The sequence below is a fragment of the Dendrobates tinctorius genome, unplaced genomic scaffold, assembly GCF_039654945.1.
Source record: "Dendrobates tinctorius isolate UK_male_01 unplaced genomic scaffold, ASM3965494v1 ptg000011l, whole genome shotgun sequence".
Lineage (NCBI taxonomy): Eukaryota > Metazoa > Chordata > Amphibia > Anura > Dendrobatidae > Dendrobates > Dendrobates tinctorius.
In genome coordinates, this window is record NW_027361679.1 from 75,183,316 (window position 1) to 75,205,265 (window position 21,950).

Sequence of the window (21,950 nt, forward strand, 5' to 3'; positions counted from 1 at the left end):
TTTTTACCATTTCACCATTTATTTTGTTTTAGAGAATATAGCATTGTATTCAAATATTATTCATCTAGAATTTTTTATTATTTTTTTTTTAACTCTTTGCCTATGTCCTTTAACATTTTACTGCTTGTCAACTATCACCCACTACCGATACCACGCAACCACGAGATGCGGAGTAGCCCGTACTATGCTTCAGGATTAGCTGCTAAGTGAATAAATTGCTATTGACAATTTTTTTTTTTACAAGATCATTTATCAGTAAATAGATTTGTGTTTATAGGGCATGACTTTTCCCCACTGGCTTTTGAGTAGGATTATTAGGTTTACTAGTTAAGAATCAAAAGCATAAGCCAACGATGTGTTTCTATGGTCAATAAACCACAGACTGATGGTCAGTAAATACTGGAAGTTACGAGCTAAACACCGGTTCCTAGCATTAAATACAGTACAATAAAAAAACTAGAAGGCAATTAGATTTCTGTTTCCTACTGTTTCCAACTGGGAATGTAAGAAATATGGAGTTTTGGGGGACAATGTTGGTAATGGGACAGTTTTAGATTATTAGTCCTAAAGTGCAGGCCAATATTGGGAATTTTTTATACACGATGGACACTTTACGCCAAAATTGAACATCCTCCTTGTTTGCCTTCCTGTAGTCACACCATATATTTGTCTGGGCGCACAAAGTAGTTTTATTTTTGCAAGGTGGGAGAAGCTGTTGTAGCTTCTTGACATCATAAATGGTCACCAATCTCTATATACACATGCAAATCTTATTGACTCAGACAGTCATACAACCTCTACAGTAAAGGTGACATTTCACAGATTAGATATTAAAAAAAATTGACAGTGGGGGTGATCAATGAGTGGAACAGGCTACCACGACAGGTGGTGAGTTCTCCTTCCATGGAAGTCTTCAAACAGAGGCTGGACAGAGGGTTTAGTGTGAATCCTGCATTGAGCAGGGGGTTGGACAAGATCACCCAGGAGGTCCCTTCCAACTCTAACATTCTAGGATTCTATGATTTTCCATTGTTTCAGCCTTATTGGCTTATAGAAGGACCATCAATCAATTAGCATGTTTGGGGTTTCCTAATGTGTGCAGATACACCTTCTAGATGTGCTAAGACACTATGGGGCTTGTCTAATACCTCCTTTTGAACTAAGATAGGATCTTCACATGTGACAATGTTTTATCTTTTAGATCAGTTATACACAGGGCCCATGAAGGTAGAAAGAAGTGATTACTCACAGAGCTTTATATTGAAACTCATAGGGCCAATGTAAAATATGTCATTTAGCGGGCTGGTCTTGTCAAATGAGACAAAAGCCTCCAATCCCTTGATGTGACGATGACTTTTGCCCTCCTATAATTGTGATTGCTAAGGTCTAATCAATCCTTACTTGTCTGAGGACAGTCAAAAAGAGTGACTAATTGTTTCATTCTGTGAGTTAATAGAAATCAAATCATTTAGGCAATTATTAATGAAAATCGATAGAAATGTATAGAAGTGGTTGATCACATTCTTTTTAACTGCCAGGGAGGAAAAGAATGCGTCACATTTTTCAAACACCTAATTGAAACTTGACAGCTCACTTCTACGTGGTAGTGTCCAGTATTGTACATTCCTATGTCAAACTTGCGAGGAATTAGTGAAAATACTGTAATAAACTCAGTGTGCACAAGTTCAGGAAATTCTGAATGGAAAATGCTCCCAGCAATTATTCCATATGCTTGTGTCTATATCACTGCAATGTATAGAGAAAGCAATGTGTTACATGACTCTGAGGCAAACACATGAAGAATGTTATCCTGAACCAATTCACGAATATTGAGCTAAAGAAAAAACTTCAGTGTAAAGAGGCAAATAAAAGATAAAAACAAAGCCCAAGACTGACTGCTGTCAGCCATTCTATCTCCAGGCAATGGATTTACTAAGGGCCAAGAAAAGGATGTTGTCATTGTGCACAATACAGCTAAAACACCAACACAGGAGATACTCCACAACAAGAAACACTTCTACTCTACCTTACAAATCCTGCCATCCATTATATATGCAACTAAGATGGACTCTGTGGCCATCTCCCTTATGTTCAGTGAGAAGATCATTGTCCACAGGAATGCCAGCCCTGGAGGCTTCAACTCATGTTTTGTCCTGATTTCAATGCTGACAAGATCTTCAAGACAGAGATCACTCTGATAAGTTACTGAAAGGAGCAGTTACTTCCCTTAAGGAAGCAATGTGAATTAGAAAGGAAAAATAGAGATTTTAGATTAAAACCTTTTGACACACACACAAAAACCATGAGGGCAATAATTCAATCCATAGACAGCTTCAGTAGACATATGGCACCAAGGAAAATTAGGCACTAGTTGCCATAGAGTGGACTATGCTAACATCCAACATGGATCTGTTATCTGTCATATTACCTAGTCTGGATGATGTCTGTAGATGACTTGAGTGGTGTCCTCCATGCAAGACAATTAGACATATGCCTACAGCAATACAATTCAGCAGGCAGTTTATAAATTCCATAAAGTCATTAAGGAGGCCATACACAGAAGAAGTTGATGGTTGAGCAATCATTGAACAAAGAATCGCGTGGTGAACGATCATATTATCAAGGCAGCCATTCCCATTGGCAACACATGTTCACTGACACTTGCGAAACTGGGAATGTTTGGTCATAGAAAGATTTTTTAGCCCTGTTAACAGAGGAAGACTTCAAGCATGGCCGATTTTGTTCATAAGGATTACAGTGCAATTGGCTAAAATGTTTTGTTTCATTTCATCCTACGAATGTTCATTATGGTGGAAATTACCCATTTTCCTCAATTTTGTTTAATGTGTAAGACCACCTTTAGGTTCACTGTTCAGCTTGAGAGATAAGGCTGGCTGGTAGAACATATTATTGAAAGTTATGGGCCTATGGCACAAGTCTCCTAATTTTTTATAAAAATTCTGCAGTACTGTACACTTTATAGTTATTAGTTGTGTTTTTTTGGTGATCACAGGGTTCATACACAGTATGTGCAAAGGATTCACTCCTCATCCCTGGATGCCCCCCAATTTGTGAAGAGTATTCCTCCAGCGTCAGTGGTCCCAGATACCTGCTCGGGCCAAGTGGAACATAAAATATGAGCATGTCTGTGCTGATTTATACACTAGTGAAGAATTTGCTAAAGCAGATTTGAGGCTGTAGTTGGGCATCTGAGCCACCGACCGGAAGCAATACTTGAGATTGATCATCAAATAATGCCAGTCCAATATATTGTAAAGTTAATTTCTAGCTGGTTTAGTCCTATAGTTACTTCCAGTAAGTAGTCAGCAAAGTCAGAACTGCATATAATAAAAGAGATAACAATAATACACATAACAATTAAAAAGTGGAGACTTTCCAAGGTCAAAGCCTTAAAACACAAGCTTGCTTCTAGAAAATAGACTCGACATCTACAGAATATGCAGCTTCCTTGATGAGCAAAGAGGATTAGGAGAAGCTTGCCTCAGACTATCTCTGGGAACTCTTTGAGCATGTAAATCTGTCACTCACTAAGCACTCTGAGGTAGGTATTTCCCAAAGTCCTCCCAGCACAAGTCATTCAGCATAAAGTGCTGCCATAAGCAAGCTCAGTTTTGGTATATTCCCATATGGCAGATTTGCTGCTGCCCATTTCATCATCTGAATGCGGTCTACAGAAGTACCAAATTCATTTTTTCTACACACACAAACACACACACAAATCTGCAGCTCGTGAACATGGGCTCACTTTTATTATCATTATATAAAGATGTAGCACAGCTGAGTTTGCTATTTAGCACAACTTAGTCCTGATATTTGTGGATTTAAAACAATTGTCGCTTTCATTTTTATTTAATAAATCAATGGTGCATGTGAAAATAAGCAATTTTGTAATATATCTTTATCAGAAAAACTATCTTCATTCCCTGCCAAAATTGATCATTTATTATCAAAATTCTCAATTCGGAGGTAAAATCTGTATTCAGTGAAGACAGACATTCCCATTACTGAGATCGGAGCTGGCAGTTGGTGCTGATAAGATTCTATGTAGATAGGAGGGGAAGGACGAGGGAGGAGCTCTGCCTAGAATTGAGAATTTTCATAATGACTGATTAATTCTGGCAGAAAAAGAAGAAGATTTCTCTGATAAGATGTATTACAAAGTTGCATATTTTCATGTATAATATTGATTTATGAAACAAAAATGAAAACGATGGTTACACTTTAAATGAGACAATCAGAGGGCATAAACAATGCAATCCTTATGAGTAAAATGACTACATGTATACTATAGATGAGTCCGCTATAACATATGTTAGGTGTTATCGTTTATCTACATTATTTACATTTACAATCAAGAATGTGATCCGAAACACAAACAGCCAATTTGCTTCTTTTTTTTCTTGGACATAATCCTAAGTGGACAGAGAGCGCAAATATCACAACGTCTACCAGTCCAGGTTCATCTGTCAATGATTAATCTCCTTCAAGAACTTGTCTCAACATGGTTTTCTGCTGCCTTTAACAGTTCACACCGCTTAAAAGGAGGCATTATTACAGTGACGTAGGAAATGTTCTGATCATCCCGATAATGAGTGCGTATGAGGAATACAGATCTTCTTTTTATTATATTTTTTCCCCCAAAACTAAAAACATTAAAGTCTCCCAATCTTTTCATTGCTTTTTCTCCCGAAGAACAACCCAGTTCTTAGACCATATTAGACCACATCAGACCACAACAGACCACACAAGACCACATTAGACCACATTAGACCACATCAGACCACATTAGACCACATCAGACCATATAAGACCACATCAGACCATATTAGACCACATTAGACCATATTAGACCACATCAGACCATATTAGACCACATTAGACCATATTAGACCACATTAGACTATATTAGATAACATCAGACCACATTAGACCACATTAGACCATATTAGACCACATCAGACCATATTAGACCACATTAGACCACATCAGACCATATTAGACCACATTAGACCATATTAGATAACATCAGACCACATTAGACCATATTAGACCACATCAGACCATATTAGACCACATTAGACCACATCAGACCATATTAGACCACATTAGACCATATTAGATAACATCAGACCACATTAGACCACATTAGACCATATTAGACCACATCAGACCATATTATACCACATCAGACCATATTAGACCACATTAGACTAAATTAGACCACATTAGACTATATTAGATAACATCAGACCACATTAGACCACATCAGACCATTTTAGACCACATCAGACCACATTAGACCATGTTAGATAACATCAGACCATATTAGACCGCATGAGACCACATCAGACCATATTAGACCATATTAGATAACATCAGACCACATTAGACCATATTAGACCGCATGAGACCACATCAGACCATATTAGACCATATTAGATAACATCAGACCACATTAGACCATATTAGACCACATCAGACCATATTAGACCATATTAGATAACATCAGACCACATTAGACCATATTAGACCACATCAGACCATATTAGACCACATTAGACCACATCAGACCATATTAGACCACATTAGACCATATTAGATAACATCAGACCACATTAGACCACATTAGACCATATTAGACCACATCAGACCATATTATACCACATCAGACCATATTAGACCACATTAGACCATATTAGACCACATCAGACTATATTAGATAACATCAGACCACATTAGACCACATTAGACCATATTAGACCACATCAGACCATATTAGACCACATTAGACCACATCAGACCATATTAGACCACATTAGACCATATTAGATAACATCAGACCACATTAGACCATATTAGACCACATCAGACCATATTAGACCACATTAGACCACATCAGACCATATTAGACCACATTAGACCATATTAGATAACATCAGACCACATTAGACCACATTAGACCATATTAGACTACATCAGACCATATTATACCACATCAGACCATATTAGACCACATTAGACTATACTAGACCACATTAGATTATATTAGATAACATCAGACCACATTAGACCACATCAGACCATTTTAGACCACATCAGACCACATTAGACCATGTTAGATAACATCAGACCATATTAGACCGCATGAGACCACATCAGACCATATTAGACCATATCAGACCACATTAGACCACATTAGACCATATTAGACCACATCAGACCACGTTAGACCACATTAGACCATATTACACCATATTAGACATTTCATCTCATATAGAATTTGAATGACTATAAAATAGTTTCATGTCAGTTAATAATATTTATATTAGATCCACAACACAGGTAAGGTGACTTTAATTTCTAGCATAAAATACCGTTTCAAAGATATAATAGATCCTAAGCCCCTGGTGCCAGCTGCTCCCTACCTACTCCAATAGAAATCATTAATAATACATGATGCAGCAATTCTCCAGCAGTGGAGGGAATTCCTTCTTCTCCAGGTCTCATCTGTCATTTCAGCACTAGAGGGCAGGTTAGGAAAGCAGATGAAATGTTCTCTCCAGCAGCACACTGTCAGAGACTGGCTAATCCCAGCAGCATGTGACAGCACAGTGATATCCTACACAGAACAGCATAGACTTATACTAATGATCGAACATCTATGGTATTGATTACTGGATCAAGGAGAATAAAGAAGCAAATGGCACTCACTTGGGTTTCCCTCAGTTTTCTCATTTTTCTCATTTTTCTTCCGGTCCTTTTTACCTTTCTTGTTACCTTTGCCTTCCTTCTTTCTGCTCTCAGACATAGCGAGGGATTTAAGGCTTCTTAAGAGAATCAGTTGAGATCTATAATCCAGTGTGGTCTGGTATCTTGCCTGTGCCTAACCCAAGGATCTCACGCGTGACCCCAATACCCTTTCCTTATCCTCTGACTGTTTGACAGTCTCACACTGACATCAGCAGCTCTTCTTCCTAGAGGATCTGGTGTAAATTAGCTCCAGAAGTAATTCTACTATTAACAAGCAAATCAGACCATAAGGGGAAAAAAAACATCCAGCAATCCTGCACAATCTCCTCGCATCCAGAGTGTTCAAAAAAGATAGAAAACGTTTATGTCCTGTCTTCTGATATTTAAAAAATAAGATTACAGTGAAAAAGAGAAAACATGATAAAAATATCAAATAGAATTATAACTCTACACAAAAGAAAAATAATACATAAGCTATGTCCTGCTTGGTTTGTAGTCTTGCCAAAACTTGGAAGGTTTTCCTAAGTTTCCCTGGTCCCAAGTTTCTTCTGCCTTGCACTGAAGGAAACTCTCTCATTCTGCACGAGTTTATGTGTGTTAGTTAATGAAGTCACACTAACAGTCACACACCCACTGCTAGGTGGAGCAAAAGCAGTGCAAGAACTGACCTGTAGAGGTCACCAATACTGGGAGAAGCTGGGAAAGGACAGAGAAAAGGATAGAAGACAGATGGAAAGAAGGAAAGAAAGAAAGAAAGAAAGATAGATAGATAGATAGATAGATAGATAGATAGATAGATAGATAAATAGATAGATTCATAGACAGATACATAGATAGATATAGATAGATATGAGATAGATACATAGATAGAGAGATAGAATGATAGATAGAGAGAAACAGAGATATATAGATAGATATGACATAGAATGATAGATTGAATGATAGATAGATGGATAGATGTGTCCTCCTTGTACTAGTACCCTTGTTGTCATTCACTTTTTTGTTGTATTGGATAGATAGATGTATCCATTTGTTGCAGAAATGGCAGCACTTTGCAGTTGCAATTACAGTGTTACAATATTGCTATAAGTTAAGTATAAATAAAATAATAAATATTTTTGACTGCTACTCTATTGTGCCGGGAAAAACTAAAAAAAAAAAAAAAATATATATATATATATATATATATATATATATATATATATATAGCTCTGGTAACAATTAGGAGACCACTGCAAAATTTTCAGTTTGTCTGATTCTTCTCTTTATAGGTATAATAGCTGAAGAGGAGCCTGGCGCTGCCCGGGCATAGTAACTAACTGTGGTTAGTTATAACAAATTATAATTATCCTCCATCCCATAGTCCCGTGCCCATATACCCATCATACATATCCACCATCCCATAGACCCGTGCCCATATACCCATCATACATATCCTCCATCCCACAGTCGAGTGCCCATATACCCCTCACACATCCTCCATCCCATAGTCCCGTGCCCATATACCCATCATACATATCCACCATCCCATAGTCCTGTGCCCATATACCCATCATACATATCCACCATCCCATAGGCCCGTGCCCATATACCCAGCATACATATCCTCCATCCCACAGTCGAGTGCCCATATACCCATCACACATCCTCCATCCCATAGTCCCATGCCCATATACCCATCACACATATTCTCCATCCCATAGTCCCATGCCCATATACCCATCATACATATTCGCCATCCCACAGTCGAGTGCCCAAATACCCATCACACATCCTTCATCTCATAGTCCCATATCCAAATACCCATTATACATATCCTCCATCCCATAGTCCCGTGCCCATATACCCATCATACATATCAGCCATTCCATAGTCCCGTGCCCATATACCCGTCATACATATCCTCCATCCCATAGTCCAGTGCCCATATACCCATCACACATCCTCCCTCCCATAGTCCCGTGCCCATATACCCATCATACATATCCTCCATCCCATAGTCCAGTGCCCATATACCCATCACACGTCCTCCATCCCATAGTCAACCATTATGACATCATAATGAGCAGCGGGGCTTGCAACCTATGATGACATCAGCGTCGCCATGGCAACCATTATGACATCATAATGAGGGGCGGGGCTTGATACGCACACACTTTTCCCCCATTATGTAGATAGGGGCAAAATTGTTTGTTGAATTGGAACGTGCGGGGTTAAAATTTAGCCTCACAACATAGCCTATGACGCTCTCGGGGTCCAGACGTGTGACTGTGCCAAATTTTGTGGCTGTAGCTGCGACGATGCGGATGCCAATCCCAGACATACACACACACATACATACATACACACACTTGAGCTTTATATATTAGATTTTTGAGGAAAATGTAAATTGCTCTTTTATTCTATAAACTACTGACAACATGTCTCCGATTTTCCAAGCACTATAGTTTGTATTCATTTTCAGAAAATGAGAAATGGACAAAATAACAAAAAAATGCAGTGCTTGCAGACCTCAAATAATGCTAAGAAAACAGGTTCATAATAACTTAGAAACAATACTAATGTTTTAACTCAGGAAGAGTTCAGAAATCAATATTTTGTGAAATAACCATAATTTTTAATCACAGCTTTCTTGCGTCTTGGCATTCTTTCCACCAGACTTTCACACTGCTTCTGAGTGACCTTATGCCACTCCTGGTACAAAAATCTAAGCAGTTGTTGTTTGATTGTTGGCTTGTGACTATCCATCTTCCTCTTTATTACATTCCAGAGGTTTTCAATGGGGTTCAGGTCAATGTGGTTCAGGTCTGGAGATTGGGCTGGCCATGACTGGGATTTGATGTGGTGGTCCTTCATCCACGCATTGATTGACCTAGCTGTGTGGCATGGCACATTGTGCTGCTGGAAAAAACAGTCTTCAGAGTTGGTGAACATTGCCTGAGCAGAAGGAATCAGCTGTTTTTCCAGGATAACCTGGTATGCGGCTTGATTCATATGTCCTTCGCAAAGATTAACCTGCCCAATTCCAGCCTTGCTGAAGCATATCCAGATCATCACCGAATCTTCACCAAATTTCACAGTGGGTGCAAGACACTGTGGCTTGTACGCCTCTCCAGGTCTCCGTCTCACCATTAGATGACCAGGTGTTGGGCAAAGCTGAAAATTAGACTCCTCAGAGAAGATTGCCTTACTCAAGTCCTCTATGGTCCAATCCTTATGGTCTTTGGCAAACTTCAGCCTGGCTCTCCTTTGCTTCTTATTGATGAAAGTCTTTTTTCTAGCTTTATATGATTTGAATCCTGCCTCTAGGAGCCTGCTTTGAACTGTTCTTGCCGTTCACTTCACCCCTGCTGCCATTTGCCATTCCTTTTGTAGGTCACTTGATGTCATCCTGCGGTTGCTGTGTGACTTTTGAATAAGATGACGGACATCCCGGTCAGTGGAGAGTCGTATTCGCCCTCTGCCTGTCTGCAGCTTTGTTGTCCCCAATGTCTGCTACTTGACTTTATTGTAATGGACTGCCGTGTTAGAAATTTTAAGGATAGAGGCAATATGACGCTCACTGGATCCCTATGCTACTAAAGCCACAGTTGAGCCCTTCTTTTCCTCACTCAAGACTTTTCTTTTCAACTCCTGTTGCATGGTTAAAAGTTATTTTTTCATTCCAATTACTTTTGGGATATTACTAGCACTTGTTTTGCCATCCAGCTTGTCGGATTGCAAGAGCATTGTGAACACCACAGCAGGGTTTTTTAATACTTTCCTTACATAAATAAGATTTGGTTCAGGTGATCACCTAATCAGAAGCACATTAAGTAGAGTGAGGTGTACTCTGGTTGGAATTCAATTGACACTGGAATGGAATGGCTGTCAGATATGTAGAGAAGCTGATTTTTATAAAACTGCGCAGTGGTCTCTTAATTTTTGCCAGAGCTGTATATGCACCTCTATATATACAAATATACATTTCTATCTATCTATAAATATATATATGTATATGTATCTAGGTATATACATTAATATATATACATGAAAGGCAAAGAAAATACAGGGCTGCCATGTATGTATATATTTACACTGCTTAAAAACAAAAAAAAGGAACACTAAAATACCACATCCTAGATATCTCTAAATGAAATATTCCAGTTGTAAATTTTTATTCATTGCAGATGAAATCAAAGTGGAAAATCAAATTACTGGCTGATCCAACTTCAGTGGAAATGCCTCATGACAAGGAGGAGATGCTCAGTATTGTGTGTGGCCTCCACGTGCCTGTATGACCTCCCTACTGTACAATGACTGGTCATCCTCTTCATGAGGCAGCGGATGGTCTCCTGAGGGATCTCCTCCTAGACTTGGACTAAAGCATCCGCCAACTCCTGGACAGTCTGTGGTGCAGCGTGATGTTGGTGGATGGAGCGAGACATGATGTCCCAGATGTGCCCAATCGGATTCAGGTCTGGGGAACGGGTGTGCCAGTCCATAGCTTCAATGCCTTCATCTTGCAGGAACTGCTGACACACTCCAGTTACAAGAGGTCTGGCATTGTCCTGCATTAGGAGGAACCCAGGGCCAACCGCACCAGCATATGGTCTCAAAAGAGGTCTGAGGATCTCATCTCGGTACCTAATGGCAGTCAGGCTACCTCTGGTGAGTACATGGAGGGCTGTGCGGCCCTCTAAAGAAATGCCACCCCATACCATTACTGACACACTGTCAAACCGGTCATGCTGAAGGATGCTGCAGGTAGTAGATCGCTCTCCACGGCATCTCCAGACTCTGTCATGTCTGTCACATGTGCTCAGTGTGAACCTGCTTTCATCTTTTCAAGAGCACAGGGCGCCAGTGGCGAATTGGCCAATCCTGGTGTTCTGTGGCAAATGCCAAGCGTCCTGCACGGTGTTGGGCTGTGAGCATAACCTCCATATGTGGACGTCGGGCCCTCAGACCATCCACATGGAGTTGGTTTCTAATCGATTGTGCAGACACATGCACATTTGTGGCCTGCTGGAGGTCATTTTACAGGGCTCTGGCAGTGCTCCTCCTGTTCCTACTTGCACAAAGGTGGAGGTAGCGGTCCTGCTGCTGGGTTGTTGCCCTCCTACGGCCCCCTCCATGTCTCCTGGTGTACTGGCCTGTCTCCTGGTAACGCCTCCAGCATCTGGACACTACACTGACAGACACAGCAAACCTTCTTGCCACAGATCGCATTGATGTGCCATCCTGGATGAGCTGCACTACCTGAGCCACTTGTGTGGGTTGTAGAGTCCGTCTCATGCTATCACGAGTGTGAAAGCACAACCAACATTCAAAAGAGACCAAAAAATCAGCCATAAACATTGGTACTGAGATGTGGTCTGTGGTCCCCACCTGCAGAACCACTCCTTTATTGAGGGTGTCTTGATAATTGGCAATAATTTCCATCTGTTGTCTATTCCATTTGCGTAACAGCATGTAAAATTGATTGTCAGTGTTGCTTCCTAAGCAGGCATTTGATTTCACAGAAGTTTGATTTACTTGGAGTTATATTCTGTTGTTTAAGTGTTCCCTTTATTTTTTTGAGCAGTGTATATATATATATATATACATACAGTGGGTGCGGAAAGACATTTTTGCAAATTTATTTAAAAAAGAAAAACTGAAATATCACATGGTCATAAGTATTCAGACCTTTTGATCTGTATTGAGTAGAAGCACCTCTTTTAGCTAGTACAGCCATGAGTCTTCTTGGGAATGATGCATCAATGCATCAAGTTTTTCACACCTGGATTTGGGGATCCTCTGCCATTCTTCCTTGCAGATCCTCTCCAGTTCTGTCAGGTTGGATGGTAAAGGTTGGAGGACAGCCATTTTCAGGTCTCTCCAGAGATGCTCAATTAGGTATAGGTCAGGGGTCTGTCAAGAATGGTCACAGAGTTGTTCCAAAGCCACTCCGCTGTTACTTTAACAGTGTGCTTAGAGTCATTGTCTTGTTGGAAGGTGAATCTTTGGCCAAGTCTGAGGACCAGAGCATTCTGGAAGAGGTTTTCATCCACAATATCTCTGTCCTTGTTCTTGGCCGCATTCATGTTTCATTCAATGGCAACCAGTCGTCCTGTCCCTGCAGCTGAAAAACACCATGGCATGATGCTGCCACCACCATGTTTCACTGTTGGGATTATATTGGGCAGGTGATGAGCAGTGCCTTGTTTTCTTGACACATACTGCTTAGAATTATCACCAAAAAGGTCTATCTTCATCTCATCAGAACAGAGAATCATATTTCTCATAGTCTGGGAGTCCTTCACGTGTTTTTAGCAAACTCTATGCGGGCTTTCATATGTTTTGCACTGAGAAGTAAAATAGAATTGGCACTCAACTTTGAATGAAATTCTGTGTAGTTTTAATGCAGTCAGGAATAAATAGCAACAAAATGTTTCTGCCTCACTTGGCCTTCCTCAGTTACAGACTGCAGTGAAGAGACGGTATCTTGTGAAGATAGGTGAATGGGATAGTCACACATATCAGTTTAGTTATAGGCTGTCAGTTAGATCAATAAGATCAGGAATTTCCATAATGATGGGATGACTTAAGGGGATGCGAAGGAGTGCGATCGGCAGTGAAGCGGTTTCCCCCCGCTGGTCAGCTGTCTATGTGACTGCAGACTTCTGATTTCTCACAGTGCACACTGCACGCTGTCAGGTTCCGGTGAGAGTGGAAGATCACGAAATCGCAAGAATACAATTTACATACATGCAGTCACATGCCGAGTAGACATGCGTGGCCTCGCTCAATGAAAATTAATTGAGCGAAGTTGGACACATCTAGTTGGAATGTGGCCGGAATTTGTAAATCACACACTTGCGCTCACATGACCGTCCACTGTTGCTGCTGTCATGGGAGAATCCTAAAAGTGTGCATGCACGTGCTGTGAGAATTCAGAAGCCCTGTAGCATGCCAATTCTTACAGCATGTAATATACTCGCTGTTAGGATACAGCTCTGCTTGCTTGTTCCAGCAGTTAATCACATGGTCACCTCACTCATATGTGATTTTGATACTTACGGTGACAACTAGCTTTTCTTCTTGCTTCTCTCAGTTTTTCATTGAGAGAAATATGAAAACAGCTCATAATTGTAAGTAAGCAAGCCACATATGAATGAGCGATAACATGACAACTTCTCAAACCGTATGATGGTGGGGGATACACCAAACTGAATTCTTGTCCTGGGTGCCGGAAAACATATATGCAAACCTCTGTTATAACATAGCATCCTTAAGAAAAAATTATTGGGAGAAGTCTAACCATTATATTTTCAGGTACCGCTTTTCTTAAAAAAAACCCATTAAGACAAAAAACATTGAGATGTAATTCTTTTGCTTGAACTCTCCCTGTTGCTTCTAATGTTGTGGTTATTCTGATCAGGAACCAACATTCAATTGGTGCAAACTGGGCAGCTGCATAGGGTCCAAGAGGTAAGGGGGACCATTTCTACCACCAAAGCAAGTGGAATAGTGCATTATGATAATGTATTGGACTGCAAAAGGCCCATCTATTGTTCTTGCACAGAGGTCCTCTTCTGTCTGTGTCCGCTCCTGAGTCTCGAATTTAGCAATCTGCACAAACTCTGAAGCCTTTATACTTCTTTCATTAAAGGGGTACTATGAACTTACTAACCTACTGAAGACTTAGGGTCCCGTTTCACATAGCGACGCTCTAGCGATCCCGACAACGATACAACCTGGTAAGGATCGCTGGTGCGTCGCTACATGGTCGCTAGTAAGCTGCCAAACAGGCAGATCTCTTCAACGACGCAGCAACAATACGGCGATCCGTATAACGACCTCGGCGGTCGTTGGTACCTTGTCACACAGCAGCTTTTCTGATGACTCACGCCTGCGTCCCTGAGTTCTGCGACGCCAACGAGGTCGCTCGTCGGCGTTAAACACAGCGATGCATGCTGGCCAGCGGGACACCAGCGATCAAAAAATGGCCCAGGGCATTTGAGCACGATCAGCGATATCCAGCGGGGGAGGCGGTCACCGCTATGTGTCACAGGTAGCAAGATCGCTGGTGAGGTCGCTGTTGCGTGACTAAATCTGTGACGTTTCGGTGATCTCGCTAACAATCTCGTTATGTGAGATGGGGCCTTAACTTCAGTAAGTTTTACTTTTATTTGCAATGACTTTATGATTGTTGGGATCCTTCTTTTCGGTCACTGACCTTGGCCCGCAATTTACATACTATGCAGGGGAACTGCAGCACATCCTAATAGGGAAAAGCGTTGAAGAAGCAGTATTTCTGAGAGTCTTTTACTCTAAGGATCAGTGGGGTCCCAGAAATCAGACGTCATCGATAATAAAGTAATGAAATATCCTAGCTCTGACTGTGGAGATCTCAGTTGGAATTAGCTCACATTTCAGGCAACCTGTCAAATAGTCCAAAACTATGGAAAACCCCTTTTAAATGCTTGGAAAATTGTATCTTCCTTATTCCAGGTTTAATGGGAGTGAGAAGAATATAGCTTATGATATGCTCACTCTAACGTTATATAGCATTTTTTTAATGGACTTTTTTTTCTAATGACAGAAATTTCAATAGTGACATCTGCAGGCAAAATGAAATAATGCACCTGAAAACCATGCTTTATTTCCAAATACATCTGAAAATCATTACGTCATTTGCAATTAATTACAAATGTATTCTTTTTAGACCACCCTTTGCTCATCACTCCAAATGCTATATACCCTGAATATAAAAAAATACAATAAAAACTCATATATGAGAAATGTGGCAAGTTGATCCACTGAATACGATTTAGCTCTATTTCCTCTGATAAAACACTTGTGTACTACAGATCTGTTTTCTCATTGCCATAGCAGATGCAGGTGGTTTGATATATTAAGTGCTAGCTATATTGTTCATCTGCTATCCAAAATATAACCCTGATGTACCAGCGAGGCGTCCTACAGTGTTTTCATTAGCCTTTTATACCCATGTATATGGCACCAGCTGCAAATGCGTCTTTGTTCTGTTTCACAGTGCCCTGTGTCCAAATACGTCCTTGAATTTCAGGGACATCCCTGGTTTACATCCAAATCATAATTGTCTTGTTTAATGCAATATGTGTCATCACACAGACAAAAGGTATAAGCATGTCTGATCAGCAACTGGAAATGAAATGTTATTGCCTGTGAGTTTATTTCACCATTAAAATGTACCGTTATTTATCATAACCATCAATTCAACCTGCCAAGTGCTGACATAAAACATTGGGGTATTTTAGAATCTCAGCTGAGTAATTGTGACACAGATAAGATATTCTAATGGAAAATCCCGAGAAATGATGTCATTGCTTGCTTTCTTCAAGCAGATTGTAGACTGATATTTAACTATTAGTAGCTTGATCATGACAAGACGTCTTCATGTATCCTTAAGATGTTTTCTTAAAGCTCGATCCATACTTGGATATCCATTATATTGTCATTAGGGATTAGATGACCCGTGGAAGTTCAGGTTCTGGTACTGGACCCGAACTTTAGTCAAAAGAACCACATTGAAAACAAAGGAGACCCGAACTGGTACATGTGGTTGCTTCCTGATGAAGAAGTAATTATAACTTCGAAATACGAAAATGCGAAAATAAACCACAAATTTCTTTCGTCAACTTATGTCTGTATTGGCGTCTTCATACCTTCAGCAGCACAGAACCATTCCACACAAATCCTTCTGATATAAACGCTAAATGGTCACTCGCTGACTCGTGGATCTTCTGCAACTGTCACTTACATTCAAAAGCTCAAATAATGGATACTTCAGTAGTACTTTAGTACTTTACTTTAGTACTTTAGTACTTTTTTAGTACTTTTAGTACTTTAGTACTTTCAGTACTTTAGTATAATCTGATGAAGATAAATTTAAGTCAATCGGATAAAACCCTATTTGCGCTATTTCTCCCACAGTTCTCCATTAATCACCATGAGTAGGCGGACTTTGTTACACCTGCTATGGTGACTGTGTGAGAGCACTGCCGGCCAGAGAGCTGCAGAGACAGCGTCCCTTAGAAACCCGATGTGTACGTTAGTTACCAGCGCAATGATGCAGGGAGCTGGAAACTAACGTACACATCGGGTATCTAAGGGACGCACATCCCTTAGATACCAGATGTGTACCTTAGTTACCAGCTCTCTGCATCAGCGTGCTGGTAACTAACGTACACAGTGATGCCGCGCGCTCGGCGTCGCTGTGCTGATCGCTGGTGATGCTGCCTGTTTGACAGCTCACCAGCGATCACATAGCGACTTACCAGCGATCCTGACATGTTGATATCGTTGTCGGGATCACTGGTGAGTCGCTATGTGTGACTCCAGCTTTAGGCCGCTATTTGCCCATGAGCTGCTATTGTAGAGGTGCCGTGGGTGGGCTGAGCTGGGGGATGGTCCCTCTTCTTACCGCGCAGAGATAAAAACAGAGACACGATGGAGGCAGATTCTGGGTGCAACAAGTCCAAGTTTATTTCTCACTTGCCGTCCGCCTGACGGCCTCAGAAGCACACCGCACTTCCTTTACCTCACGGCCCTCCGTTTCCAGGGCCGCTTCTTACACACCGTACACTGGGGGACGTGTATGCACACACAGTCCCCTCTTCACTCGTCGACGCTCCTGACAGGTCCGTCACTGTGGCCGCCTTAGGCCCTTAAACCAACAGCGCTTTCTCTGATCAGTCGTCGTGTCAAATACGGTGTCTCACACCCAGTGCCTCGTCCCTTCTGCGGTTCTTCCTGTCAGGACCACCCCCCTGATGTTCTCTTTCCTCAGCCCCCCTGGTTTAGATTCTCCTCACCGCGCACAGACTGTCGCAGTCCTCCTGTCACTGGAGCTCCCCCTGGGGACTGGAACCTTCTGGAACCCTCCCTCAGTATTTATAGCTCTCCCGCTCCCCTGTCACTGTAACCACGCCCCCCATGACCAACGGTTTCTAAAGCCCTAAGCTGATGTCAAGTCCTCCCTGCCATCTAATGGTCAACCCAAGGTACTGCACGTCCACTACACTTTCCTAGCTGTTTCCCCACTGTAATAACTGACACCTACCCACACTGTGCAAACCTTTCCTTCTACACTCTGACTAGTCCGCCCGTCCATCAGGTCACCTTCCCTACACTATGGCAAACATCAGGACCACACAATCATGATCTTGGTGTGTCAATTAGATTAAAGTGCAAGCCCCCACAACCTATTAACCATTTATTTGACAACAGCAACTAAGAGTTTAAACAGATAATGGACGGTGCCAACACCGATCATTTGTGATACAACAAGTTGTCAGATATAGTGGACAGCCGACAGATGCTGGATTGTCACCTGTATGGGAATGATATTCTCTTATATCTCAGGTCAGTAAAAATACGTATTGTTATGAAGGGGTTAAATAAATATTAGTTAATAAGTTATCTGTATTTCAAAATGGTGCAGCTGAAAAACATAACTCATACAACTATATCAACAGAAAAAAAATGGATTCTGAAATGCTAAGGAAAAATAATGAAAAATAAACATTTGGACATTACGGGCAAAATAGGCCAGGTCTCTGAGGGGTTAAAGGTTTGCAAATGTAGGCAGCAGCGTTCTAGGACAGGTTGGTTCAAATGGTGTTACTTTACTCAATTCTGTCCTGGAAAAGAAAGACTTTTTATACCTAAACTTGATTGGATTATCAAGCCCGTTGTATAGTCAATAAAAATGGATTGCTACACTGAGAAAAAAAGGAAAAAAATCTACACTGTGCTATAGAAGTTGCATGACAGTCAATAGAACTATAGCTAAAATTAAATTGAAGACACTCAAGAAAGAGCACTCCTGTACAAAATGCCTGCTACAAAATATATATTCTTGTCAATTTTTACATTTATTTTTTCCCAAAATTCTGAGACATTCATGTTGGTGGCTATTCTTACTTTAGACCTGCTGACTAACTTTCACTTTTCAAAGCATATTAGTTTTGCGAACTTTTTTTGATTGACATTAATGCACTACATTAAAATCAACAGTCTTGTCAGCCCTTAGAATTGTCTCTATTAATACAACAGCTAAATGGTTTTCCAATTCTGGTAAAATGGAGATTCTCCAGGGAGAAAAAAAAATCAACTAAAGACTAAAGCTACACTCTTCAAGATTAAAATTACAACATCAATAATAAAGACTACAGGGGTCCTGCTAATGTAAATTATGCCACCCCACACTATATTCCTGAGCTTAGAACCAGTGTGACGTTCCCTTTTGAAGGCTTCTTCACTCACCTCACGCCATCATGGCAAAAAGGCTATTATGGTGCTGAGCAAAATGGTAATGGAGGATTAAGGGCTCATACTCACTTGCGAGAGACTCGCACGATTTTCGTGCGAGTCTCTCGCATGAAAATCTGGCACTGCCGCCGGCACTTGGACCAGAGCGTGCAGCTACATGTATTTCTATGCAACCGCACGCTCCAGTCCCAGTGCCGCCGGCAGTGCCAGGTTTTCATGCGAGAGACTCGCACGAGAATCGTGCGAGTCTCTCGCAAGTAAGTATGAGCCCTTAATGAAAGGCTTTCCCCTTCAGCAAAGAGCCCAGCTTTTGTCTTGAACCCAATAATAGTGCGAGTTTGGTCTAGGAGAGCATGTGTGCAATGAAGAGGCCTTCATGAAGGAACATTAAACCTGCCCTACTGATAGACTGGGGTCTCACTGCGCTATGGCAGTCCGTTTAACGGACTGCGTTACACCGCGGTATAACACGGTGTAACGCAGTCCACTAATGCTGCCATTCAGCCCAATTATATGGCGCATCGCGATACATGCCAAAAAGCGGCACATGTTTGCGATGTGCCGTCATTCACTGACGGAGCCTCAGACGCGGGCTGCAGCGTCTGAGGCTCCGTCACCGCTAGCGCTGATGAATCATCAGCACTAGCGGTATAGCGTAATGCATATCGCGTTATGCTATAGCGTTAACGCAGCCCGTCAACGCTATGCGTTGAACGGGCTGTGTTAACGCAATGTGAATCTGGCCTTAGAGTTAGCGGATCGCACTAAATAAAATAAATAATAAAGTGCAATCGCAACCCGGGGTCCATCATGCAGAGATGTAAAACTGCTGCTAATGTGAACAATGATGAACCAAAGACAAGGCACCTAACATTACCCCCCAACTTTCCCCCAGGCGATGATTGCCTGGCTTGACAGTAGCCCCAAGCTGGGAGGCATGGATGTGCTTTTGCTCATTGGCCAAAGCTTTCCTTTGCTCTAACCGCACAGATGTTCTTTTAGTACAGGGGGAAGCACCCCATTTGCAGATATGCGACCCAGAATGACCCACCGGCTGAAGGTTAAATGGTACATAGATCTTGCCCAGGGGCACCTGGGCCTTAAGACACAGACTCTCACAGAAACTGCCCCATTTATGTATGCTTCCTGTTGCCCAATCAACCTGGGGAGACTGGAGGTGCAGTCAAGGCATCCCCAGAAGTACCTCATCTATAACCCTAGAGACAACAAGAAAAGAGACATCTCCTGATTAGTGATTAGCGAGTATACTCGTTGCTCGGGTTTTTCCGAGCATGCTCGGGTGTCCTCCGAGTATTTTGGCGTGCTCAGAGATTTCGTTTTCATCGTCTTATCTGCAAGACTTGCGACTTGTAGACAGGCTGAATACATGTGGGAATTCCCTAACAAACAGGCATTCCACACATGTATTCAAGCTGTCTAGCAGTCACAAATCATGCACACTAGACGACAAAAACTAAATCTCCGAGCATGCCATGATACTTGGAGGACACCCGAGCATGCTCAGGAAAACCCGAGCAACGAGTATACTCGTTCATCACTACTCCTGATGTTTTGGAGACATAGTGAGAGTAAGAGGTATAGTCTGAAAGGAAATCGGTACAATGGACCCATTAGCTACCTGAATGGACATCGACTTAGGAAGCTTCACTAATGGAATTGCGTGTCGTTGGGCGAAAGGTAGCAGACATGAAATTGCCCTCAGCCCCAGAGTCGATGCAACGAGACCCAAAGGCCAATTTGGAAGCCACATCTACTGGAACCAGTGAGCCTCTCCCTAAAGCCACTGGATGCTGTGACTCCTTCTGATGCTTGGGACACTTAGGCCATGTGCACACATTGAGTATTTGGTGAGTTTTTTACCCCCAGTATTTGTAACCCAAAACCAGGAGTGGAACTGTCAGAGAAAAAGCATAATAGAAACATTTGCACCACTTCTGCTTTTTCCACCCACTCCTGGTTTTGGCTTACAAATACGTAGATAAAAAATTCACCAAATACTGAATGTGTGCATGTAACCTTATAGGCAAAATGGCCAACTTGCCTGCAGGCAAAACAAGTCAGTTGGTGATGTACTGAGCGGGTGTTAGTTTCCGCCCGGGAGATATCCATGGGCTCTATAGGGTCATCAACGAGAGTTGGAGGGTTCAAGGGATTAGCAATGTTCAGAGCCAAGAGAATCACAGATTTACTCTGAGCTTGCTCCAATCCTTGTTCAGCATGCCGGAAATCTATGCGAGTGGACATGGATATTAATTCCTCCAGAGTAGTGGGAATCTCTCTAATGGCCAAAGCATCCCTGACATGATCTGCTAAACCCCTCCAAAAAATAGGTATCAGGACCTTATCAGGCCACTCCAACTCAGTAGCCAGAGTACGAAACTGAATGGCAAACTGACTAACCATGGATGAGCCCTGAGTTAATGCCAGAAGTTGGAGTGCATTATAATAGGTTACTTGTGGCCCCAAAAAAACCTCCTTCAGGGCACCCAAAAAACGACAGGCGTGTAGGGTCAGTTGGTCACCTCGCTCCCATTCCATTGCTCTGACAGACAAAGGGAAATATGAATCCCACCTTGGTTTGCTCTGTTGAGAGCCATGCAGCCAGCAACTCCAGGTGTATTGAGAACTAATTAACAAAACCTCTGCAGGCCTTGCTGTCCCCAGAAAATTTGTCGGGCAACAAAAAATGTGGTACAGGTGGAACTGACACCACTGCAGAAATCATAGCAGCGGCTTTGCTGGCTACTTGTGCTGCCACTGTATTAATATCCACAGCTTTAGCCGTTCGCTCAAGAGTGGACAGCCTGCTCTCTAGCTGCTGGATATACCGCTTGAGTTGTTGCTGGTCAGCCATTGCTAGCCAGACCCTGGTGCTA

The 21,950-nt window shown here is 41.8% G+C and overlaps 1 protein-coding gene across 4 annotated transcripts in view; it reads right to left on the reverse strand.

The window, feature by feature from the left end:
• The window catches only part of NRG1 (neuregulin 1), a 1,024,711-nt gene that overhangs the window by 161,241 nt on the left and 841,520 nt on the right, over nucleotides 1–21,950 (reverse strand). The window contains exon 1 of one of the 4 annotated variants that reach the window (XM_073543400.1): nucleotides 6,733–7,488. The exons of the other annotated variants lie outside the window; for them this stretch is intronic. Within the exon in view, the coding sequence (XP_073399501.1) occupies nucleotides 6,733–6,829 (97 nt within the window). The 5' untranslated portion in view covers nucleotides 6,830–7,488. Of the gene's footprint in view, nucleotides 1–6,732; nucleotides 7,489–21,950 lie in introns of those variants that run through there. 4 annotated transcript variants of the gene reach the window in all.